The sequence below is a fragment of the Amblyomma americanum genome, chromosome 3, assembly GCF_052857255.1.
Source record: "Amblyomma americanum isolate KBUSLIRL-KWMA chromosome 3, ASM5285725v1, whole genome shotgun sequence".
Lineage (NCBI taxonomy): Eukaryota > Metazoa > Arthropoda > Arachnida > Ixodida > Ixodidae > Amblyomma > Amblyomma americanum.
The window spans coordinates 32,328,581-32,354,646 of NC_135499.1; the positions used below are offsets into that span (position 1 = coordinate 32,328,581).

The window sequence follows — 26,066 nt, forward strand, 5'->3', positions numbered from 1 at the left end:
GAATAGTCCCTGGTCGTCTCCTGTCGTTCTCGTAAAAAAGAAGGATGGCACACTGCGCTTCTGTGTGGATTACAGAAAACTTAACAGCGTAACAAAAAAAGATGTCTATCCGCTACCTCGTATAGATGATTCCCTCGACAGACTGCGCCAAGCAAAATACTTTTCTTCGGTAGATCTGCGCAGCGGATATTGGCAAATAGAAGTTGATGAGAGGGACCGGGAGAAAACCGCCTTTGTCACCCCGGACGGCCTCTATGAATTTCGTGTGCTCCCCTTCGGACTCTGCTGTGCTCCAGCAACATTCCAGCGAATGATGGATACCGTGCTCACCGGCCTTAAATGGCAAACATGTCTAGTATACCTGGATGATGTAATCATTTTTTCAACAACGTTTTCGGAACGTTTGCAGCGGCTCAGAGTGGTGTTAGAAGCCGTACGATCAGCTCATCTTACTCTAAAGCCGCAAAAATGCCATTTTGGATTTACTGAATTGAAGTTTCTCGGGCATGTCGTCAGCTCCGAGGGCATCCGGCCAGACCCTGACAAAATTTCTGCCGTCGCGGACTTCCCGGTTCCCACTGATAAAAAAGCCGTCCGACGATTTCTAGGCCTTTGTTCGTACTACCGACGTTTCATAAAAAACTTTGCTAAGCTGGCCAGTCCTCTGACGCGCTTGACACGAGATGAGGAGCCATTTTTGTGGGGTGCCGAGCAGCAAACTGCTTTTGACGATCTACGACGTCGGCTACAATCACCACCAGTACTAGCCCATTTTGACGATGATGCCGCCACTGAAATTCACACGGATGCCAGCAACGTCGGTCTTGGAGCGGTTCTCGTCCAGCGTCCGAACGGTGTCGAAAAAGTAATCGCTTATGCTAGCCGTGCACTTTCCCGTGCAGAGTGTAACTACTCTACAACTGAGAAGGAATGTTTGGCCGTAGTATGGGCCATCACAAAGTTCCGCCCCTATCTGTATGGCAGGCAGTTCAAGGTTATTACTGACCACCACTCATTGTGCTGGTTGACAAACTTGAAGGACCCATGTGGCCGCCTAGCACGTTGGGCATTACGCTTACAGGAATTTGACTTCACGATCATCTACAAGTCTGGTCGCAAGCACACCGACGCTGACAGCTTGTCGCGTTCACCCGTGCAACCTTACGAAGGTAACGCAGAAGACGAAGCATTCCTTGGTGCAGTCACGTCGTCCGACATCATCGCACAACAACGTGCGGACGACGAGTTGAAGCTGCTCATGGAGCATCTAGAAGGTCACCATCCCTCGATACCCTCCCACCTGGCTCGTAGGCTGCCATCCCTATGTCTTCGAGGCGGAGTGTTGTATAAGAAAAACTCCGCCTCCAGTGGTAAGAGTTACCTTCTGGTTATACCAGCCGCCCTCCGCCACGAGATCCTCCTCGCCTGCCATGACGAGCCGACCTCTGGGCACCTTGGATTCACGCGCACACTTGCCAGAGTGCGGCAGAACTACTATTGGCCCAACCTTGCCTCATGTGTGAAGCGATATATTCGGACCTGCCGTGAGTGCCAGCGTAGGAAGACGCCGCCTCTGAAACCGCCTGGCATGTTGCAACCTGTCATGCCTCCTAACATACCCTTTGAACAAGTCGGCATGGACCTCCTCGGACCATTTCTCTTGTCGTCGGGAGGAAACAGATGGATAGCTGTTGCAACCGATTACCTGACGCGTTACGCCGAAACGCAGGCTCTCCCTCAAGGCACAGCGTTCGAAGTTGCGCACTTCTTTATGCGTGCAATAGTGCTTCGACACGGCGCTCCGTCCGTCGTCATCACAGACCGAGGGAAGGCATTTACAGCTCAGCTTGTCCACGACATCTTTGAGCTGAGTCACACCAGCCATCGAACAACGACAGCATACCATCCCCAAACAAATGGGCTCACAGAACGCCTGAATAAAACACTGGCCGACATGATTTCCATGTACGTGGATGTGGAGCACAGAACCTGGGACCAAATACTCCCCTACATCACATTCGCGTACAACACTGCGACTCAAGAAACAACCCGCTTTACACCATTCCGTCTAGTCTACGGCAGAGAAGTGCGGATGATGCTGGACGCCATGCTCCCGTGCGTGGATGATGACTTGACACCAGATGCGGGCTCCTTTGTCGAACAAGCCGAGCAAGCTCGCCAGCTTGCTCGTTTGCACATCACAGCTCAACGAGACATGGACTCCAGACGTTACAACCGGCGCCACAGGGAGGTTACCTACAACATCGGTGACCGTGTGTGGGTGTGGACCCCTGTCCGCCAAAAGGGATTGTCCGAAAAACTGCTGCACCAATATTTCGGACCTTATGAGGTGCTCCGTCGTGTTGGAAACGTGGATTATGAGGTTGTTCCAGGTGGAACTGTGGCTACCGGTCGTCGGCAACCACGGACTGACATTGTGCATGTAATGCGACTTAAGCCATACTTCTCGCGTGAGAGCGATGACGCTCCACTTTAAACTGTGTTCGGGTTCTGCGTTTTAATTTGTTTCTTTTTGTTCGTTTTCTGCTTTGTACATACCCTCGCATCGGGACGATGCTCTTCTTTTTCGGGGGACTAATGCCACGGACCTGGCTCGAGCTACCTGCGCGCTAAGCCGTGACGAGGACGAAGTGGTCGCGTTCGCGTGAGGCGCGCTCGAGCTGGCTTTGTTCTGGGCGATTAAAAACCTCGGCCGTTCTGCGGTCCCCCTCTACGTCTACGACTGTTCTCCGTCTGGCCTGTGACAATATTATTCCGTTCTTATGACATCGCGGTTAACCTCCTAGCATGAAATCCCTGGTGACTGGAAAGGGCCTCAGTAAAACTGAATTAATGCCAACGTCATGACAGTGAGTTCACGCCGTTGGTTGGAAGGCCTGAGTGGTATTTGTCACTGCATTCTGTTGCTTGCAATTTATGCTTCATTGCCATGTAACCTTGGCATTACCTCTCTCAATCTAGCTTGGAGGATCCATTGATGTCGGCTATGCCTACCGATTTCAAAGTAAAAAATGCAGTTTATTACCATATTTGCAGTCGGCAATCACTAACACACTTTCTGACACAAGCATTGCCTTCTTTCTTTCCTGCTGTGTTTACGCTGCAAAATCATTCTCATAGGTTTTTTTCTTTTGCAAAAAAAGTGCACATGCGTCATTAAATAGAGACGGATGATGCAAGCAGTAGATTGATCGTAGTACTGCGGGCAGCTGGCATCACTGGCTTCAAGCTTAAGAAAATGTCCAACACTGCAAAGACAGTTTCTTTGCAGTCTTGACTCAAAGTCTTTTGCATGAACGCTGCTCGCACAACAAACATTTTTTTTTTATGGGTGCACCACGGAGCCTGTCATGTATGTTTTGCTTCATGACGAGGAGTTCCCCAGCAGAAGGCATCTTGACTGCCTAGAACATCCTATCGGCCAGCCTTGTAGAAAACATGCAAAAAAAAAAAGCCCTCAGTATACCATGCAAGTGTTGCATTCACTTATTGGCCAAAATGTAGGTTAAGAGTTATGTTTCCATTCTCGATGCTGTGATGCTTGTGACTACAACCAACCACAGCAATGATGGCTGGAAATACGATTTAAACCTGGACATTAACGGCAGTTGAGATATGCATTTTCTTCAAAATCTGTTCCTTCTTAGTGCATGCAGTGGCTCTTTGTCAAAACCGCAGGTTTTTCATTGTTAAAAAGAAATGACCTCTTAAAGTTACCTGCATTGGAATTTTTCATACGCATTAAGTATAAGGCACTCTTAGCCAGTGTCTACTGCAAAACCATAGCATGTGTGAGGTTGTTCTGCTGATGGTCATCTCGCTCTCTTCCATTGCCCACGGTCGATAGTGCTACAGCTGCTACATGAACCCCCGCACTGACATACTGCTTGCTGTTGGCCAGGACACTGGAAAAGTCAGCCTCGTCAGGTAAGTACTTACTGCACTGTGGTGTGTCCCCGGCTGTCAGAAACACCGGTTTGTTCACACAGCCGTCTTCTCACTTAGTTTTACTTGCTGCTTGGCTAGGCTAATCACTTGCTGCTAGTACTCCAGGCAGGTACAAGGTTGCACAATCATCACAGCCCGACAGGAGAAAAACTCTTAGCTCCAGAGTTTGAGGGTGCACTTTGAGGCATAACTTCCATTATGACGAACTTGATGGAGACGAATTCTTGGATCAGAAATGTAAATTTCCGATAGGATTCAATGTTGAAGAAATCTGCGTGATATGAACTGTTCTGCGTGCTTTTCATTTAAGACAGACTTCGCAGCAATTACAAACTTGCAGGCAGGGACGCTGGAAGTATATTTTCAGTGGGGGGGCTCGAACAAGTTTCTTTTTACCTGTTTTTTTTTATGTACCTAGGTTTTTCAGATATTGCAATCCAAGTTTGGCTCAAGATAGAACAATTAACTGTGTGAAAAAAATTGTTTTCCTTATGCAGTGTTTCTTTGATTGCTAGGTGGTGCATATTATACAAGCATTAAAAAGAAAAAACTTACCAAATGAATTTTCAGTGCGCACTCCTTACTCCTTGTGCAGCACAGCCTTAACATCAAGTGCAACTGGCTGGACAGGTCTATCAGTCGTCTCATACCTCACAGGAAGTTTTGTCGGCCTTGACCTACGAGGTTCCTTCAGGCCTAGGCCCGCTGCTGTTGTGCTCGTGTGCTGCCACAGCTTTTCAAACGCAGTTTCAGAGCGCAACTGGGAGGTCGCCTCGCAGAGAGCCTCTGCTGCCTTTTTTGCACCTGCGGCACGATATGTCGAGCTCTTGAGAGCCCTTGCTAATTCTTCACGAGGCCCAAAGGAGGCTAAGGAAATGTGGGTACTTCACAAGGTTTCAAATTTCTGCAAAAGCCAATCGTAACCTCTAAATATAGCTTTGCTGCTTTCGGTCACTGAACCTGGTGTCTGCAAGAGCTCCTTGCGTGTCTCTTGGACTCTGGCGTAATTCTCAATGAATCTTTGCATCGACTTGACTCTAACGGTCCATCGTGTTGGGCAAAGCGGCAGTAAGTTATTTGGCCTTGATCCAATCTCCACAGCTGACTCGCGTCCTGTAGGAAGTACTATGTTAGCGTAAACACTTGCGCTTCTTGGAGACGAGGACTGCGTTGGAAATATCCTTAAAGGGACACTGAGGAGAAATTGAAGTTGGCTTGTATCGTTAGAATACCAGCTCCTGATCACAGAAATGCGACTCCTTACTGAAAACAAAGCTCTTGTAGGGTAGAAAATAGCAAGAACCAAAATACAGGTATTGCCGCCACAGGCCAATCTCACAAGTACAAGCGTGATGACATCATAGGACAAGAGATGCCACCTTGGAGGAATTTTTCTTACTCCACGGACATCTCTGAGGCTGACAAAGGAAGGTTGCGTGGTTCAATATTGAAGTAAGCTTTGTTTTGAAACCGATGGTGCACTTTTATCACACAAGGAAGACAGACAAAAGACAACCTGAAAGTTGGAAGCAAAGAAAACCGATGCTTGGTGGCAAAACAGGTGGCCAGGAGAGTTTCGGTTTGTTATGGCACTTCGCGTTTATGAGCTTTGCGTGCCCAGTGGTTTTTTCTTGACGCACCTCGATTTACAAGCGCCGAACAGCAGAGGAACTGCAAGGGCCACTTCAAGTGCTAGTTAACCTTTGAAGGAGCCTGTTAAGGCTGGTCAGATGATCGCCACAGTCGAAAAACTATGATGGCACGATGGTCGCTGATCGTTCAAGGCAGTTAGCAGTATAAAGAGCACTTGTGTCTTCGTACGCTTGCCCGGCGAAATGTTCCCGGCTGTGCCAGTCAACTTCGAACTACTCAACGGAAATTGTTTATTAGGGACGGGAGACAAGATACAAGGCAGTCAAGAAAAAGAATTGATGATGGCCTAGCTCTGTTAGGCCAGGATATGCGAAAGCGCGGAGACTTCATTGGTAGAGTGCATTCACTAGATGCGCTTTTATTCATAATCGATGCTTGAGCCGTCGTGGCAGAGTGGTAGCGTCTCCGCCTCAAACGCCAAAAAGCCCTGGTTCGAATCCGAGCCTCGGCACAGGTTTTCTCTTTTCTTTTTTATTCAGGGAGTGTGTGGGGGGTTTTAGTGGCTTCCATAGATGCCGCCACTGAATACGTTGGTTAGCGGTTAAGCGCCAACTCTGTTAAGGCGCATTTATACTCCGGCATAACGCGCGCGTGGGCGCTGCACGGTGACGTCACGTCGGCCAAAGCAAGACCATCTATACTACAACTGCGCTTGACCGCTGACGCATTTGTCGGCTTCAGCGCACTCTGAGCGCACTGGCGGAGACTCGGAGCGCGCCTCTATTTCGCGCCGAGTGCGCCAGCCGCCGCCGGCCCGGCCACGGCGGTTTGGCTTTGCGGAGAGGCGCACGTTGTGACCCCATGTGCCTCCTCGGAGCACCGCCACGGCGAAATCGCAAGTTCGCGGCCAGTAAAGCTTTCGCTTTAAAAGAGATTTGGAACCTGCAGAGACCGTGACTCCGCTCTCCTCCAACTCGTTTCTTTGTGGCTCCATTCAATAGCTTCGGCAGTTGGGCGGAGCTGTTCTCTTCGAGCTCTCGGCTAATTTAATCCATTCACAGTACACATCTGAAGGTATACATGCAAGTGGGCGAGAGAACCCGATCCAGTGAACGCCGTACCTCTGGAAACGCGCGAAACCAGTTGAAGCGTCATGCATCAGTTTTACTTTTAAGCCCTTGGCACCCATTCGTTTTTTGTGGCAAAAAAAAAAAAATAATAACCTGGCCCTTGCAATCGAGAGGAACCTCCTGGACGCCGCCTGCTGCACCATGAAACAGCGCCTTTCAAGGAATCACAATCCATTGGCCCCAAAGCCTCGGCCAGCCTACGTTGGGCGCGATGTGCCGACCGTGTCCTCGCCCCTCGCGACTTCCCGCACTGGGGTTAAGATATTTAATTACCAACGGCTGCTCACTGGGGAAGGGAGAAACGACCCGCCAACGCCTAACCTAACCGTGCTCCCTCAAAAGCATCGCACGCTCTGCGGGGCTGAGGTCGCTGAAATGCAGGCCGGAGCTTTTGCGAAAACTTCGTTGGCGGGTTCGGGAACGGGATCCATCGTAACACTGGCAAGACGCCGGTGCAAACGTAAACGAAGCGACGATAGCGACCCCCGATGGATGCCTTCAAAGTGCAGCGGTGGTAGCTTTCATATTGGCTGCTGCTAGACCGCACCGCTAGCTGTAAGAAATCACGGAGTCTGCCTTTACGTCATGTGTCACGTCACTCCATCCTGTGACGTCATAAGAGTCGCCGTGACATCATAAGAGTGCACCGAGTTTGAATGCGAAGGCGGGAAAAACTTTTTCTTCTTCGAATCCAAATTTATTTGAAATAAATGCATCTTTCGCTCCCGGACAAGCGGCAAAAAGCCGAACTATCAGATTTTGCTAACAAAAAAAAATGATAGAGTTCTCCTCACTGTCCCTTTAACAGTGGTAAGAGCGTCCTCAATTATGTCACAACTCCTGCTAGCTTCTTGCAGTACCAGATCTAAACAGTGATTACTGCAATGGACGTACAATGACTGTGGCTCACAATCACTAAGTCTTTTTTGCACACCCAAAAAACGACCGGACATATTTGCCGCCTCATCAAAGCGGTGGCCTGGTACACAGTGAAAGTACAGGCCAAGGCGCAAAATCAACTCCTTGATGGCCGAGTATAGGGTCTCAGATCTACTGTCAGGCGCGTTATACAGGCCGAGATACTCTTCCCGAACTTCGAGATTCTCGCTCTGCACCCATCGCACGCAAAAGGTGAACTGCTCGTCACCATTTACTTCGGTTGTTCCATCAGCAATGATACCAAAAAATGGACTAGACTTCACGTCCTCTATAATTTCACGTTGCACACTATGGACCATAATCTCTATAAGCTCATTCTGCATGTCACCGCTCACCCATTTATTTCTCTTAGTCATCCACGTTTTAAGGAACGGGACATCATCTGACCTCACATCGAGCAAATTGAGCAAATTTTCATCACAGTTACATCGTCCTCGAAGAACTTGACATGTGCGGCAGAGGTAGCGCACAGAGCTAACTATGACACGAAGTGCTGCCCTGGCCTCCTCCCACTGTTTGTTGTATTACTGCGAAAGGAGACGCAAAACAGGATGCCTGCTTGGCATGACAAGTTTCGGCTCACGGAGGCCAAGTGAAATTTGCTCTTTTCATGTGACTGGAACTTCTCAATAGCTTTTTTCCAATTGTTAGAACCAACCTTAACAAAAGCTGGTTCCATACTTCCAGCACTGTCCCCTCTTTCATCGAAATGTCGACGGCACTCGTGACACAAGACTGCTTCGCTCTTGCTTTCATAAAAAAGCCAAGGAAATCGCAAAAACCAATCACATTGGCACGATCTACCACCTCTGTTTCTGGGGAATCTGTAGGTTTCGGCTGGAAGTGACCGACAGTCGTACAGCGCTGACTCGTCCTGCCTCGATCTGTTTCTTGAATTCGTGAAGGCAAGCGAATGCACATTGCTTGTTTCATCAGAGTTGGTTCCTCCTGCTGTTCGACGTGAAGGCCCCGGTGTTGGAGCTTCTACAAATGAATTCAAAGACGTATGGTCACATTTTGCTTTTCACATCGGGCTCCTTCTCCAATTTTCAGTGAATGGTTTTTAAAACATGCGAAATCAAGTTTCCTCAACATTTTTCCAAATCAATGGATAATGGATTCACGAACACTCCGCGAAAGCATACCACCAATACCACACTGGCATGCTACCTACATGTGCATTTGTCTGTCCCTGTTTTGGCGTCTGGCCTGACTCGGGATGGTGACGAGAAGGTGCTCACTACTTGCTGTGTTTACGACTTAAAAACAAAAAAAAATTCTTTATGCTTCTATATTTGGATCAAATTTTTATTTGCTTATTTTGTGCATTTTTATTTATGCACCTCTGGAAATGGTGGCGATCAACAATGCTGACTTAAGCCCCAACTCGATGGACACATCCTAGGCGTATGGGCAGAGCGCCTGCATGCCCAGCACAGCGTAGTGAAAAGGCATCCACCTCCATGCTCCCTGTGCTGGCTTGTTGGAGCTGACCAAAAGAATTTCAAGCATCAAGAAGGGGGATTCAGGGGGCGCTGAAAGGACAACTTAAACCGCGAAGAAAAGTGCCAGGAACCTGAAAGAGCAGATATCTGACATGGCAGGTGCTCGCGACGCACCTTGCGCATGCGCAGACAGGCTCCACCCTACGCCTGTGCTTGCAGGCGCTCGGTCCATATGTCTAGGATGTGTCCATCGAGTTGGGGCTTTAGCTGACGCATGTGACTACGGCCTGGAGGGAACGGCATTTTTGGTATAATACCCTGGGCACAGTGCGAGCCTCCGAAACGCACTAATTTTATATGCCAATCTTGGAGGCATGAAAAGAACAGCCCTAAAGCTAAAGAAATTGTTGGCCATTATACCGGTTGTTGAATCATATTACTAAAGCGCTTACATAGCTATCCCGCGAAGCCCAGCGTTTCAATAGTATTTTAACCCTATGGTTTCAGTTGGTTAAACTGCTCAGGACTGCGCGAAACATGGGGGGAAGAAACGGCATTTGAGCGTGACTAATCAGTAAAAATTATATCGTAAAAGCACTCACAAATTGTTGAGAAACTAATCAAGCACACACAAAAGTTCTTTATTTTATATATATAAGGAATGATGTTAGGCTATGTAAAAAAACGGATGCGAAAGAACCCGTAGTTCCGGTTAAAGTCGCATCAAGCCAAATCAGTCTTCTTCACTGGCTTATGCTAGGCACCATACTACGGTGGTTAGAAGGAGAGGTGAGAGCTTTGCAGCGGGGCGTGCACGCAAGCGTGTGTCGTAGTCATTCATACTGTTGACAGGTGGCGCGCGCTTCGAGTCTTAGATGCCTCTCTTCGGCTGGCGAAAGTTTGTGAGGTGCATGAGCCTCTGTGCTGCTGTACGTTTTTCTGCTGCATTGCTAGCAATCAGTTTTTTTTTGTCTGATTACGTTTACCCATTGTAACCTTAACATGTCCTGAGCACACAGGTAACAATGGAGAGACGTGTCAACCGCCAAACGCATTGCTTTGCGCCCGGGTGCACGTCAGGATATGTCACCGCCAGAAACAAAGGCAAGAAAGTCTCCACTATTGCTGCCCCGAGCGATGAAGAAAGGCTGAAAGTGTTGCAATGGGCGGTACCACGTGCACTTTGTGCAAAGGTTCATCGTGCGAGACTACATCCACGTTGTGAATGGGGAGACCGTAAGGATTCCCCACGGCCGGGCATGCCTGTCTGAGGACGCCGTTCCCACGCTGTTTCCTAATACTCCAGCATATCTTTCAAAGAGGCTGCCCGTGAAGAGGAAGTCAAGAACATCGAGAGGTGAGGTGCTTGGGAAACGAAGAAAAGGGAGCGACGGCTCGCCATGCAAGGTTGCTTCATTCATGGCTGACAGCACCCGGGACTCCGTAGCAACTGACGACGACACAGCAGCGGATGGCAGAGCGATTCATTACGCCTGCAGCTGGGAAAAACTGGACAAGTTAACAGGTGAAAATCTTCCAAGTGAATTCTGGTCGAGGAACGTTGTCGCGGATGCGCCCAAGTCACTTGCATTCAGTGTTTTTTCTCAGGCAGGTGACAGCGTGTGCTTTAAAAAGCTGGTGTTGTGCTCGGCGGCGGAAAATACACACTATCACTGTGCCGTGTTCGTCCAAGGCGTGGTGTTGAAACAAGTCGAGGTGCTTGACCCCCAAGATGTGGAAAACTTGCTTCAGTTGGTTGATGAAATGAGTGTATGTCCTGGATTTGAGCAGAGCTTGGCGCCGAGTGAACTGCATCAAAGCCGCAGCTGAGTAAATTACAGACTGCACGGAAATAAGCTGCATAGCAAAGGCTGTCAAGGAGTCTCCCAAGGTGAGAAGCCATGCATTCAGTGCAAGTACCTGTGGGAGCTTTTAGTTTATCAAGCTTGCTGTAAGAAGAAGGCGAGGGCGGCTCCTGTTTCCAACGCATCAAAGAAACTTGTGACGTGCAAACTACAGCTATGTCGCGAAAAGGCGAAGGTTGCTAAGCTGAAAACAATGATGACAGCAATGAAAGAAGAAAATGCCGTTATTTCAGAGGGGAAGGTGGAGAAGTGCCTCTCTGGGCTGCCTGAAAAGCAGCAGCAGCAAGTTCAAGCATTCTTTCAAGCGTCAAAAGGAAAGGCACGCAGGGAATGACATGTAGCCAAGAATGGGTATTGGAGTGCATCCTAATGAAAATAAGGAGCCCCAAGCTATACGAGTACATTCGTAAGCAAAAGGTGATGGTGCTCCCTAGCAAGAGTTGCCTGCACAAGTATATGAAGGGCTATAAGAGCTATTTTGGCCTCAATGAGAATATGTTTTCCGCAATCGCCGAAAAAACCAAGGGCATGGATGAGTTTGAAATGCATGTAGGCATTCTGATAGATGAAATGAAGCTTTCAGAAAGGCTGAAAGGGACAAACAGTGGTTTTATTGAGGGCTTCGTTGATCTGGGTGCCTACACTTCTCCAGACAAAAGCAAGGAGACCTGTGACCATGGTCTAGTGGTATCATTTCAGCCATTTTCTGCCAACTTCCAGCAGATCCTTGCCACCTTTGGTTCACATAGCAATGTGAAAGCAGATGTTCTTTCAAAGATTGTGATTGACATCACATTAGCAGCTGAAAAGTTCGGCCTGCTCGTGGATTTTGTTACAACAGATGCTGCATCATGGAACAGGAGCATGTGGCGTGCTTTCGGCATCGAAGGGACCGCCAAGAAGACAGTCTGCAAGGTCAAGCACCCTGCAGATGACAAAAGAAGTTTGCACTTTTTGTCGCACTTTCCTCATCTGGTTAAATGTGTACGTAATTCTGTTGTGTCCAAAGGGTTTCACACACCTGAAGGATACATTAGAATGGATGTGGAAAGAGAAGCCTGGAAATGTGACAACAGGGATGTTGAAAGGCTAAAAGCAATGCCATATGTAACTAGGGCAGCCATTGAGCCGAATGCATTTGAGAAAATGAAGGTCAACTTTGCTTTTTCACTATTTAGCGACGAGGTACTGAGAGGGCTCTATGCGTACCAAGATGACATTGAGCACCCGTTCAATGTCATCTTGGTACGCATAGAGCCCTCTCAGTACCTCGATGCGATGCTGGCTCGAGTGCAGCAGCAGCATCATTTGTAAGGCAGATGTCTAAGCTTATAGCAGCTATGACATCTAGGTGCAGTCGCGGTTCTATGCGCATTGGTTCAAAAAGTCACACTGAGGTGAAAGATTTCTCAGCCTACATAGACGCCTGGGAAGCACAAATAGGGAAAGTAGACTTTCTTACGCAAGGCACAGCTGAAGGGCGTTGCGTTACACTGACAAGCACAATGTCCCCTTTTTGAATACCTCACAGAAGATCTTGATTACAAGTACCTAATGACCTCTCGTTTGAGTCAGGATCGCTTAGAAAATTTATTCTGTACCCTTAGGCAAATGTCAGGCAACAGTGATCACCCTACACCATCACGGTTCTTGATATCAGTGAATTGTTTGTCATTTTATAGCTTTGCGAAGGCCCCGCCAAATGGAAATGTGTCGCCCTCATTGATGAAAAGCCTGCTCTCGGCAACCAGTGAAAGGCCAGGAAACATTCAAGGAAAGCTTGATCAGCTGATGGATATTGGGTGCCTGAACGAAGTTCATGAGGTGCTTGCATCATGCGACCTACTTCCTGATCATGTTGTGACTGTTGCAATAAGGAGTGACTTGCGGATTTCCTACTATGTTGCAGGATATGTTGCTCGGAAGATGCTCAGCAAAACAAAGTGTCATGACTGCTCTAGAGCACTGCTCCTTCCAGCTGGCTGTGAACTTCCAAAGGAAGCTTGCCTCACACAAGAGGTTGATAATGGAGGGTTGCTGTATCCATCTCAGGAGCTTCAGAAATTGATTGTGAAGCTAAGAGGATTCATTCACACATTGCTTTAGTGTCAATAGGCTAAAGGCCAACAGTGTGATGGATTTGATTTCTTCTTTGGCAAGGCACAGGCTAAGTACAGTTGGCTGCGACAAACACAGCACAGAAGTAAAAAACCATGTTGTGAAGTTTTATGCACTAACAAGGCTACATTTTCTAGTAAAAGCACAGAACAAGGCTAGAGAGGGAAAGAGGCAAAGAATGCAGCACCTTAAGCTGAGGCATGTTACCTGAGGGTGTGTTGTCCCTTGCATGGTGAGTTTCTGTCTTAGGCTGCATCTCTTGTTTGCCCTCACTGGCTGGCTTTGCCCACATACTTGTCCCTCCCTGCAATAAAAGCTTGTGATGTACTGCAATTAGGGCCCTGTTGCTTTTTCTTGCTTGAGACCGAAACACTGGCTCACAGCCGAGAGAAATCCAGCGCTTTTTTTTCAGCAACAACTTGTTGCGTTCTTTCACGGGCAAAAATAGGTAAAAAAATAGCTAAAGAAAGTTTTTCGTGAGAGCCTCCTACCCATCGGCGTTACTCGCGCGCCTAGTGCGTTTGCGTGTAATGCTGTTATCTTCCGGTTTAGAATGACTGGCCACGTCGGCCGATTAGCATTTTATGTTCCTTTGGTGGGCAAGTGTCACATAGCAACACATGCTCCTCTACGCTAAAACAACGCAACACTACCTCGCTCACAGAGCGCGCAAGCAGCGGAAGCAAGCCGCCAAGCGCGATCTGTCGACAGCAGCGCCGCCGCTGCAAGCATGATACCTTGCTACACTCAATGCCGGCCGATGCTCTCACCTCTCCTCCTCGCCACTGTAACCATACTTCCGCTTATGATCTTTCCCATGGATGGAAAAACGTGACTTTTCCACCAGCGCAACGGCTCTATTTCATTTTACCAGCGCGAACCGCTGCAGCTGCTTTCTTGGGCGCTTCCGTGGGTGTCAGTGCATCATGATTCGTGCGCATGCAATGCAGAGAAATACGTTTACCTTTGTGTTCACCACGAAACCTCGGGCACGTTTTGGTTGTTCAGTGTGCATCACGAATCCTTCGCACAGCGGCGGTAGAGGCGTTGTTGGTGAGGCAACAGTGACAGTAGTGCTAGCCATTGTGTGTTCGATCACGATGGTAAAAATAGAAATATCTTTACAGACACGAAAAAATGCAGGGAGGAAACAGTACCGGCCCACTCTGTCTCTTGCTTTTCAGTGGACGGCGCAGTTTTCGGCGAGCTGTCTTTGTGAACCATCACTTGGTCACAGCTGCTGATTGTGGTTGCCGGATTTGATACGCAGATGAGCCGGCACAACGTGGACACCGATGCAGTGCTGCATGTTAACTGAAAAAAATTATCGCTGTGGCATATGGTAGTATGTGCATTGAGGATACCTGATTATGGTGTATGAGATAACCTCACATCTTCATGTCCCTACTCGGTGGTTTCGCTAGCTATGGCGTTAGGCTGCTGAGCCCAAGGATGTTGGATCGAGTCCCGGCCGTGGTGGCCGCATCTCGATGGGGAGCAAATGCAGCAAAAACGCTCATGGGCTGTGCGTTGTATGCGCACGTTGTACCCATTTGGCCAAGATTAATACGGAGCCCATCGCTATGGTGTCTCTTATAGCCCACGCGCAGCTTTGAGTCACAATACCTGCCTCTCAGATTTAAATAGACTATATACATGGATGTGTGCGAAAGTTCCCAACTGGTTTATGGAACAATTCCCAGTTGATTCCAGCTGTAACCAAATGGAAACCAGTTTGAGCAGTCAAGATTTTTCCCGTGGAATCGAGACTAGTCATATTTTAAATGCGAACTGTGATTTTGGTTAATTCTGGAAATTTATTGTATATCAAATAAGGCTGTACATAAATACGTCAACTTAGGGCCTGTGTACAGCTGTGGTCCAAGGAGAGGGCTGAGTCGGGCTGGTTGGTTCATGTTGAACGGTACGATGAAGCAGCGCTGACAAACGGGACGGAAGAGGAGACAGACACCAGACACCGGTGCATGTGTCTGTCTCCTCGAAACAGCGCTGACAGACGGGACAGAAGAGGAGACAGACACATGCGCCGGTGTCTGGTGTCTGTCTCCTCTTCCATCCCGTTTGTCAGCGCTGTTTCGTCATACCAGTCAGCTGTGGTTAATAGTCATCTGACTATATAGTTTACTTCTCAGCCTTGAATTGAAACTTTAACATCTCCTAAGACCATAATAAATGGTGAGGGCGAGGGTCTTCTTCACATCGCTCAGATTGCTTCAATTTCCCCACCACACGGCTCAAACACAAACCATTTCATGTGGACTGTCAAGGTTTTTAAACGGGATATTTGAGCTCAATATTTCCAGCTGCGGATAAACACACCTTATGTTATTTGCACGCACTGCAAAACAATGTTGCTGAAATATGAATTGTATTTTGACATAGAATATATTTGGCTGAAAATAAGACGCAGCCATGGCAATAAAGAAAACAAGCACCATGGTTTCTCTGTTCCATACTAGTCCACCGCTGTGGTTAATGATGACCTGCAGCGCTGTCAGTGCTTGCAAGAGCAAGACTAAGCAGGCATACTCAGCTATAATAATAATGTAAGCGCAGATAGAGCGGTACATACCCGAATAAGTCCCCAAAAAGGCAGGAACTGTCCACGGAGGTTGACAAACGGCGCCGGCCTTCCTTGATCGCGGTACAAGCTTCCGCCAAGTTCCCTAAAGGTCGACTCCCAAGGCCCTTTCCAAGCGCTTCTTTATATATACCAGTTGGAATGGACCACTTTTCCAGTAACGTCCTGCGCATGCACAAAGCCTCCTCGTTCGCCGATTTTGACAACTGAATTTTTGAACAGGAGAGGTGTTCGCTGAACGTGCTTTTCCACGACGTCCCCTCGATGCGACAAACTACTGCACACTAATGGACCATCTGGAAAAATCTGCAAGTCAGCTTTCCGCAAGGCTTGTTTTCAAACCAAAAGTTCTTCTTCCGAGACGACACTCTCGCATTCTTTGTGCAGTCGGGTTCCCCCTTCTGAGTAATGTCTGGAATATCGCCATTTGACTTCAAGGTGGCCCCGAGGGAGGGGGGACCGCTGTCAACGCCCTGTAGCACCGCAGTAGAGGTTAGGCAGGAAATGCAAGGAAACAGGCTTTGCTTCTGTGACGGCAAGAGTGGGCTCATGCTAAACTTTCTTAGAATTTTGTGCTGAACAAATTAGACTGACCCCGCACTGTCGCGCCAACTTCTTCCCTTCACTCTTCCAAACCCCTAGCCCAAACAATGAACAGCCCACCAGCCACTTCACGACGACAAAGATCGGTCTCCCCCCTTTTCGTGCGCCACGCTTAGCGATGACACATCCGACTCACAACACGGACAGTTGAGCTAGTTGGTACATTTTTGAAAACTTTCGAAAGCGCTGCGACAGGGGACACAAAGAGAAAGACACGAAGGACAAGCACTCGTGCCCCCTGTGTCCCCTGTCCTTTGTGTCCCGTGTCGCAGTGCTTTTGAAAGTTTTAAAAAATCCGACTCACAAAGACAGCGGTGATGGGGACTCTCAGAAAACTTCCCTTCGCATATGTTAATGGACTTCTGCACTTTTTAACAAAGGAAATGTGAAGCCAGCTCCCTGCTTCTGTTGCTACTGCGAATTGAAAGGGAGAAAAAACTGCAATTTTTAGACCTAAGCTTAGCGTTCCGGGAGGACCATTATGCTGGGGTTACTTTCCCCGTACTAGCAAGGAACTGCTGCCCTTCAATACGGCGCATTCAAAAATTGTGAAGAGTGCCTTCGCCTCTTTATGCATTGAGTCCCCGCTTTCAAAGTCCTGTCCGCACCAAATGCACGATAGCTTAAAAAATCAGATTGGCCGCCTGTTGGCTGCTGGCTTCCCCTCGGTAGTGTTGACTGCCGTCGCTGAAGCCCTCCTCCAAAAAACAAAACGCTGCAGCAGTCCAAAGAATCCCGAAGGAAGGGGCCCTGTGGTAAAACCTGAAGTTATGCCTTATGTGCACAAAATGTCACACAATCTGAAGTAGGTGGCTAACAGACACAAGGTGCCACTAGTTTTTTCAGTCCCAAACAAGTTGAACAAATTATACCCCGGATTTGTGGCACTGAGCGCCCTGGGTGCAGTATAAAACATCAGCATGCCTTCATCCGCTGTATGGAAGGAGTGGTGTACGAGATACCCCTGACCTGTGGAATGTCCTACATAGGGCAAACGGGGAGGTGCATCAACAAATGCCTTGGGGAACATTGCAAAAAGGTAGAAAATAAGAAAGATAAATATGCCAATTTGGTCAGCCATGTTAACACATGCAAATGTGAACCTCGACTGGAAAAGGCAAGGATTCTCGACAGGAGCAAGAGTAAACAGGCGAGGCTTTTATTGGAAGCCTTTCACATGTAGAAAAAGGCAGCTTTGTGTGTGAGTGTCACTTCTGTCAATTTGTATGCGGCGGAGTACGATTTTCTGTGCAAAACTGATAACGTGAGGTGATAAGTTATGGCTACGATAAGGCACGTGGAGTGAAAAAAGAGGGCGTATCCTGAGGCTATAAATCTATGTGGTTTTGGTTCTGCAATAAACAGTTGGAAGTTGGCACCTGTCCATTGTCTCCTTGTCTCTTTTGTTTTGTGTGTGTGAATTTATTTGCGCCAAGGTGTTTTTTTTTTTTTTTTCCAAGCTTCAACAAACAGTTGGGAGCCAAATGCTGGGCTGGCGTTCAAGGCAATGCATGTTAGAGTGGCACAGCGATGGCTACATATAGACCTCCTTCACCCCGCGACGTCATGAAGATGCGGTGGCTCTGATGTCAGCAGCGACTTTCGCATGGTAGGCAAAACAGGTTCCGCCTGCCCGTGCATACCGCAGATGCCGCAGCTACTGGCGGCTGCATCAAGCCTGCACACTGCGGAAGCAGCATGTATTGACCAGCTACGTCACTGTTGGATCCACGTGGTAGCATAAAATGAAATTTAAATTAGCCTCAATAGGTTTCTCGCAGATAAATACCGCATTAGGGAGCCGGCTAACAGGGAATGGGCCGCAGTAGTAAAGCGCGAAGTCTGGGAGTCGATCGGCACTGCCACTCAATATACTTAATAGCATGCAAGTTGCTGCGTTCATTCACCTGAACGTCAGCATAGTACGCTTGTAACTGCACAAGGAAAAAAAAAAGCACATATATAGCTGCGCACGAATTTATCACCTTCACCCGGTGTGCACGGGGCACCGGCATGCAGGTTCACTCGCCCCCAAGGAATGCGTTCTTTTCTTAATAGCACAGCATGTTTTAACGGCGCGTTTTATGAAATTTAATATTTACTAATTGAAACTGTTGCTTAATATGACCGATGTAATTTTTTGACTCAAGTAGAAAGAAGTCTGGTAAGTTGTGTCAATCTTGCGCGGTCAAGTTGGCGTGCGTGTCTTACGTACCTTAAGTGTGCTGAAAGCCGCATGTTCCTTCATTGCATCATACATGTGTCATGTTTCATGAGGTAGTACATGATCGCGAAGCTCGTTTGGAAAGAAGCAGCTGCAGGCGTGCTACGTACAGACACGTATCTGGCAAGATTGAGAGGGGATCTACGTGGCAATGAAAAGTGTTTTTGTTATTTATGCATGCGATATGTAACTAAATTTGGTGCAAATATGAAATTGCCACGCTAGTTACAGTATAATGCCTTTTATTTCTAGCTATACCTGGTGCAGTTCTTGGGTAACTTTATTTAACCCCCTCGTCAAGTAACCCAAGGTCTTAAATAATTGAGTGTAAAGTGTGCAAATTTTTTTATGCCAGCTTGTTCACAAAGCCCTTTTCTGTATTATGACGCTATTATTTCTTTTTTTTATACGGTCAGTACTTATGCACGCATAGTAACATGAAAACGTTTCTTACAAAAATAACTAACATAGTACTGCACGTGTATAGGAAAAAATATCGGGATTTATTACACTCCTCAAAGTCTCAGGAATCATTTGCGACAAATACAATCATTCTATTTTCATGCGTTACGAAATTAAGAAGGTGTGACTGATGCGCCAATCGCAGAAAATGTGAAAGGTCAGAAAACGAATCCCCCGTTTATGGCCTCTTCGCTTTCGCTTTGGTCACAGAAATGCGGCACTGAAATCAAAGAAAACCTCAAAGAAATCAAGGAAATTACCTCACAATTTTCTACGACTACACATCTAGAAAGTGCAATTTATGAATTTCTACTGAATAATTTGCTATAATTTTTCGTGCACGCAACAGAAGACCTCAGTGCTACGACAAAATAATTCCAGAAATGAAAAACTTTCACCAAATCGACCAGGGCGTGGCTGGTGCGTGATCCTGCGGCTAAATACAGCGCGTAAGCGAGACAGAGGAGACACGACACTGTCCCCACTTTTCGCACAGCGCGACACGTGTGTCAACAGACGGTGAGCGCACGTCAATCTGCCCCGCCGAAACAACACCAGCACTTCCGCTCACTACTGTCCCGAAGTAAAATCATTCCGGCAAGTGCAGAGTGTCAAAAACTTGTTACTTTTATTCAATACCTAGCGTAGAAATCAACAGCAGAAACGCTTTCTGTTTACTACTGACCATATATACAACACACAGTGGCGAACTATTTTTCTGAATACGCCGCACGTGGCCAACGCGGGCTCGTGTACTTCGAGAAATTACAGTTGAAAGCATCAACTATTGCTGTGCTTCGCAGAAACTGAAAGCGCGCCTACAAGCCTTGAAAACCCGCGTTCAACACCTCTCCGCGACGCCACTCCCTGGCTTTTTGCCTACCGCGATCCCACTAGCGACTGCAGCGCCACTTCGTTTGTTTGCAAACATGCAGGAGGTTTATACCAACGCCGTGTGCACATTGCCTGCAGTGGACGGAAGAGAGAGTGGTGGACTTGTTTTGTAGAGTTGGCAGTGCAAACATGCAGGAGGTTTATACCAGCGCCGTGTGCACATTGCCTGCAGTGGACGGAAGAGAGAGTGGTGGACTTGTTTTGTAGAGTTGGCAGCACCCATGTTGCGGAAGGAACAAGAAGATAGAGAGAGCACCTTCAGAGCTGGAGGGAAAGCAGTAATTGGAAAAAAGGACACAAATATTAGCCTCTGCAGAATACAGAAAGAAAAGGAGATGGTGAAAAATTTAAAACTAGATTAATGCCATGCTCAAGAAGGATGATGAGAGCTTGTTTCATGCCTTAAGTCTTCGGCTCACCTAATGCACTGTAATAAAGGTTCTTCTTAGCAAAGCAATTTTATTTATATACAGGGTGTCCCAGCTAACTTGGACCAGAATTTGAAAAAAAATCTAAGTGTTCTTCGGAACTGAAATTGCGTGTATGTTGTTAAGGTTTATCTAAAGTTACAGTACCATTTTTTATCGTCTTACTTGAAAAATTATTCCAGATAAATTAAAATTAACTTTTTAAATATAGCTTAAAATGTTCAGGTGTCAATAGGAAATTTGTGGAGCTCCACAAATATTGTCCAACCCAGACATTTACAACGAGATAGACTTAGTGTGGCCGTTTTAATTCTGGAAAAACGAAAGCCCGCGGAGTTTAAAATATACCACGTGACAGCTCGCTCTGTGTGCCTGAACGCACTACAGTTGCAGCGCTCTCATTCGTGCATTGTAAGAAACATCGCTCGCTTCGCGCCTTTTGTGCTGCACACGACAGAGCTTCGAAGTTGTGGTTTGTTCCAAGATAAGCGCCAGTGGGTTCGGGTGGGAGCTGAAAGAAAGTACAGCTCCCGTTTCTGCAGTGATAATTGCGCTATCATGCTAGCAGAATGCACAATGCGTCGCCAGCCGCCGCCGGTAACGTCAAAGCCGAGCAAAGGTAGAAGCCGTTTCTCTTAAGCAAAGAGAAGGCGCCGCGCTGGCAATGTTTTTTACAAATCACGGATGAGAGCGCTGTAATCGCGGTGCATTCAGGCGCATGGAGCACGCTGTCACGTGGTAAGTTTTAAACTCTGCAGGCTTTTGTTTATCCCGAATAAAAACGGCCATGCTAAGGCAATTGTGTTGGAAGTGCCTGGGTTGGGCAATATTTTTGGAGCTCCTCAACTTTCCTGTTGATGCCTGAACGTTTGAAGCTATATTTTAAAAATTAATTAATTTATCTCGAATGATTAGAACAATCTAAAAAATGGTACTGTAACTTTAGATGAACCAGGAGATTTCAGTTGTGAAGAACGCTTGGCTTTTTTTCAAATCTTGGTCCAAGTTAGCTGGGACGCCCTGTATATACATGGGTCATGCCTAGCATGCCCATATATCTGTTTGGGAGGCACTTCTGCTAAGATGAACTTCTGATAAGACAGAACAGATTTTAATGTTCCTTTCAGTTTTGCCTACCGTGCTTGTAGAAAAGCTATATCACTCTCTACTTTTAGTATTAATCCCAGAAGCAATCTGTTAACACAGCAGAGCTTTCAAAGGGGCTAGTTGGTTGTTCATTAGTAAGGGGAGCGCTTAACTTCAGAACAGACGACGTCTCGTGTTGTATAGTCCGTTTTATCCATTCTGAAGTTAAGCGCTGCCCTATAGTAATGTTAACACAGTGTCAATGTGTTCAGGATACGCAATGCTTGCATCCATTTAGCTAAAGCCTAAGAAGGTGTAAGTGCACAAGGGACACCATAGTGGGTGTGTTGGCTCACCAGCATGGCACAGAGGGTCGATAAATTGGGTTTATTGCCCAAATAGATCTGTATTATATATAACAACTGCCGTGCAGCTGATGAATCTTTGAGGTGAAATTACCCAGGAACTTACAAAACCATACGTGATTGGTTTACGTAAATATTGTTAGTAAACGCCAGTAACTTTTTTTCATTTGTGAAAGGCACTGTCACACTAGGCCAACACCATGTCAAAAGAGTAGGCATCTATGTCATGCCGCACCAACGTGAACAGTCAGCCAACTGTCATTGCTATGTCACTTGCAAGATGGCTATTGGCCAATGATCTTCCAACTTCCTTGTCATATTAGCGAGGTCGTCACTCTCTCTCTCATCCTGACTCTCCTCCTTGCCATTCATAATCAGGAGCCCGGGTCGAGTGCCAACCCGTACTGGGTGGCACTGAAAGCAAAGTCGCAGCCAACTATGAAATGAGAGTGGTTTTTAAAAATAGAAAAAAAAAAGTTGTTCCTCCATGCAGACTCGATCCAGCTGCCTTCGGTTTTGGTTACCTATTGCCATTACACCACGAAGCACAGGGTCCCTCTTTGGCATGAGAAGTGAAGATATGATTCTGTGCGATGTATTATTTTTGTGAAGCATGAAATTTGCGACAACAGTACACGTATGCCGCTACCTGTAGACTGAAATTTCTCTCAAGCTTTTTTTTTTTATTTAAGAAATTCAGACGACACAGTGTCTTGGTGCAAAAGGCAAAAGGCGAAATCAATCTGCTTGACTGGGCCCTAAGCACCACTCAAACACAACAGCAAGGAGCACTTATATACACATACTTAAACAATATAATGATCACAATGTAAGTATTTGTACGGCACAACTGTCCAATATAAACATTCATTCTATTCTTATTAATCAGGAAACACGTCTAAAAAATCACAGAAAAGGACAGTGCAAGAGAAGACAGATCAAACATATCTATAGAAACTAATTGTATACGTAGAAAATCAAAAGAAAAAATCACAGAACAGCAGTGCAAGAGCAGTCACAGATCCAACATATGCATAGAAACTATGTACATAGAAAATAAAACAAATGTGCTATCAATAGAAAAATGTAAGCAGAAAAAACATTATAGTGCATTTTCCAGAAAGTAACTTTTCGCCCGCTTACGAAAAGCAAAGAGAGAGGAAGATTTCTCCATAATAACTCATTTCAACAGAAAAAAGGCAGACGCCGACCAATGGGTTTTGTCAAAACAGGTTTCGGCTTCCATACGGAAGCCTTGTTCACTAAATTTTTATTGTAGAACCGCGACGCTTAAATAGGTTTCAATAATCGTCCCAGGCATCTTGCATACGTTGGTGGGAGATTGCCGATGTTACGATTGTCTTTTTTCGGTGATCTGAATCACCAAGGACTCGAGATACTGGCGTGAAAGCCAGTTCTTTTCTTTGGTGATGATAGAAGCCATTTCCCAGCAGATATCATGACCTGCCGATATGGCGTGCTCTGCAAGTGCATTGGAAGTGACTTTCTTGTTCTTCACGTCTGACGTGTCCTTTCAGACGCCTTTCAATATTCCCGCTCTCGCCGATGTGAACATAGTCGCACTTGGCGCGGGGGTTCTGTACACAGCACCCGGAAATTTTTCTTTCTTTAGTTTGTCTTTGACATTCATGAGCTCGTGCCATAACTTGCGGGCGGGAACGTGGGAAACGTGCACGTCGTATGTGCGCAGGACACATCCCAGTGCTTCACTTATGCCCGGTACATAAGGTATGGCGACACGTGCTTTGCAATGGCTGCCGACCGGTTCCGATGACCGCACCGAGCGACATTCAACGGAGTCCAAAAAATTCCTAGGGTAGCCGCAGTTCATCAAATCACGACGCATTTGTATCAAGTCCGACGCACTATCTTCAGGCCTTGAGCAGATTTTTCGGGATCGTATCTTCAGGTCTTGAGCAGATTTTTCGGGATTGTTGAATTAGCGAAGCCGCAACTGCACGTTTGTGGCATGCCGGGTTAACTGAGTTAAAATGCAGGTAATTAGCGAAGCCGCAACTGCACGTTTGTGGCATGCCGGGTTAACAGAGTTAAAATGCAGGTATACCTGCATTTTAACCCGGCATGCCACAAACGTGCAGTTGCGGCTTCGCTAATTCAACGACCTGCATTTTAACTCTGTTAACCCGCCATGCCACAAACGTGCAGTTGTGGCTTCGCGAATTCAACGATCCCGAAAAATCTGCTCAAGACCTGAAGATAGTGCCTCGGACTTGATACAAATGCGTCGTGATTTGATGAACTGCGACTACCCTAGGAATTTTTTGGACTCCGTTGAACATCGCTCGGTGCGGTCATCGGAACCGGTCGGCAGCCATTGCAAAGCACGTGTCGCCATACCTTATGTACCGGGCATAAGTTAAGCACTGGACGTCTCCTGCACACATACGACGTGCACGTTTCCCACGTTCCCCCCCGCAAGTTACGGCACGAGCTCGTGAATGTCAAGGACAAACTAAAGAAATAAAAATTTCCGGGTGTTGTGTACAGAATCCCCTGCGCCAAGTGCGGCTATGTTCACATCGTCGGGAGCGGGAATTTTGAAAAGCGTCTGAAAGAACACATGTCGGACGTGAAGAACAAGAAAGTCAGTTCCAACAGACTTGCGGAGCACGCCATATCGCCAGGCCATGATATCTGCTGGTAAATGGCTTCTATCATCGCCAAAGAAAAGAACTGGCTTTCACGCCAGTATCTCGAGCCCTTAGTGATTCAGACCACATAAAAACAAGACTTAATTGTAACATCCACAATCTCCCGCCAACGTATGCAAGATGCCTGGGACGATTATTGAAACCTATTTAAGCGTCGCGGCTCTACAATAAAAATTTAGTGAACAAGGCTTCCGTATGGAAGCCGCAACGTCTGTTTTGACAAAACCATTGGTCGGCGTCTGCCTTTTTTCTGTTGAAATGAGTTACTTACTACCCGACCAGATGAGATTTCGTCAGACCTTAGATTTCATTTCTCCATAATATCAATTAACTCGGGATAGGAGATCAAAAGGTTTGGGATTTGCCAGTTCAAAGACTGCATACCGTAGTTTGTTCTCTTTCTTGGTTTCTGCATATTTGTGCGTCTAAACTCGTATCGTGTTTGATCGGTCATGTATTTAGAAAAAAATTGTTGCTGATTGGCTATGAGTTCCAAGAATGCCACCTGAGACAGTCGCTCATAATATAATGTTTGTATAGGTAGTATTCGGTTTTTGTTGGAGTAAGAAGATGTGGAGTCATATCTTGATCAATTTTCAATAAAGCGAATAGATTTCTTTTGCAATAAAAAAAGGCTTTCAAGGTCAGTTTTCCCACTGGGAAAACTGATCTTGAAAGCCCCAGATAAGCAAACAATAGTGCAGCCTGGAATGAACTGCACTGAAATAAAGCTGGCGCGTTAGCCGGAGCGGTAGAAATGGGCGAAGCCTGTTCAGCATTCCAATGCATTATGCTATGGTACGCTTAATGCGGTGAATATGTGGTGTCCAGCGGAGATTTTCGCGGATTTGTACGCCTAAGAATTTTACTTCCGTAACGTGCTCTAAAGGTCGAGGCTGAAAAATTACAGGATTAGCGAGGTGAGTTGGTCTGTTGCTAGAAGAGAATACAATATATTCGGTTTTATTAATATTGAGTGCTAGTTGGTTGGCTGCAAGCGTATGTGACAAATTCGTCAGCCATAGGTTTATAGTGGTAACTGCAGTTGATAAATTAGGCGTAGAAAAGAAAACTCTGGTGTCGTCCACATACAGAATGATTTCTGGCATGCCTGGAATGGATACAATGTCGTTAATATAGAGAAGGAATAACGTAGGACCTAGTATGGAGCCTTGTGGTACACCATATTTTATATTTTTTAGTTCAGATTTAACGTTGACAACTACATATTGGGAACGATTTGAGAGATAACTTTCTAGTAGAGCACCTGTTATTCCATAGAACGGTTGTTTTTTAATAAGTATTTCATGTTTAATAGAGTCGAACGCTTTGCTGAAGTTTAAAAATATGCCCAGTGTAGAAATACGAGTTTCTATGTTATGAATAAGTGTTTCTTTTATACTAAGTAAGACAGATTCAGTTGACCTATGTTTCTGAAACCCATATTGACTGCTGCATATCAAGCTGTGTTTCTGTAAATGACTAGTAATCCGAGAATTAATAACATTTTCAAATATTTTTTTGAAAACAGCGGAAGTACTGAAATTGGCCTGTAATTTCAAAGATCATTTACCGTGCTGCCCTTGTAAAGAACAACCACCCTCGCTATTTTCATTTTCTCTGGAAAAATGCCCGTTGTTAAAGTAAGAT

The 26,066-nt window shown here is 46.5% G+C and overlaps 1 protein-coding gene across 5 annotated transcripts in view; it reads left to right on the forward strand.

Moving 5' to 3' along the window:
- The window catches only part of mio (GATOR complex protein mio), a 242,517-nt gene that overhangs the window by 65,264 nt on the left and 151,187 nt on the right, over positions 1 to 26,066 (forward strand). For 4 of the 5 annotated variants that reach the window (XM_077657209.1, XM_077657207.1, XM_077657206.1 and 1 more), the window contains one exon: positions 3,869 to 3,948. The exons of the other annotated variant lie outside the window; for it this stretch is intronic. In XM_077657209.1, coding sequence (XP_077513335.1) covers positions 3,869 to 3,948 — 80 coding nt within the window. The remainder of the gene's footprint in view (positions 1 to 3,868; positions 3,949 to 26,066) is intronic. 5 annotated transcript variants of the gene reach the window in all.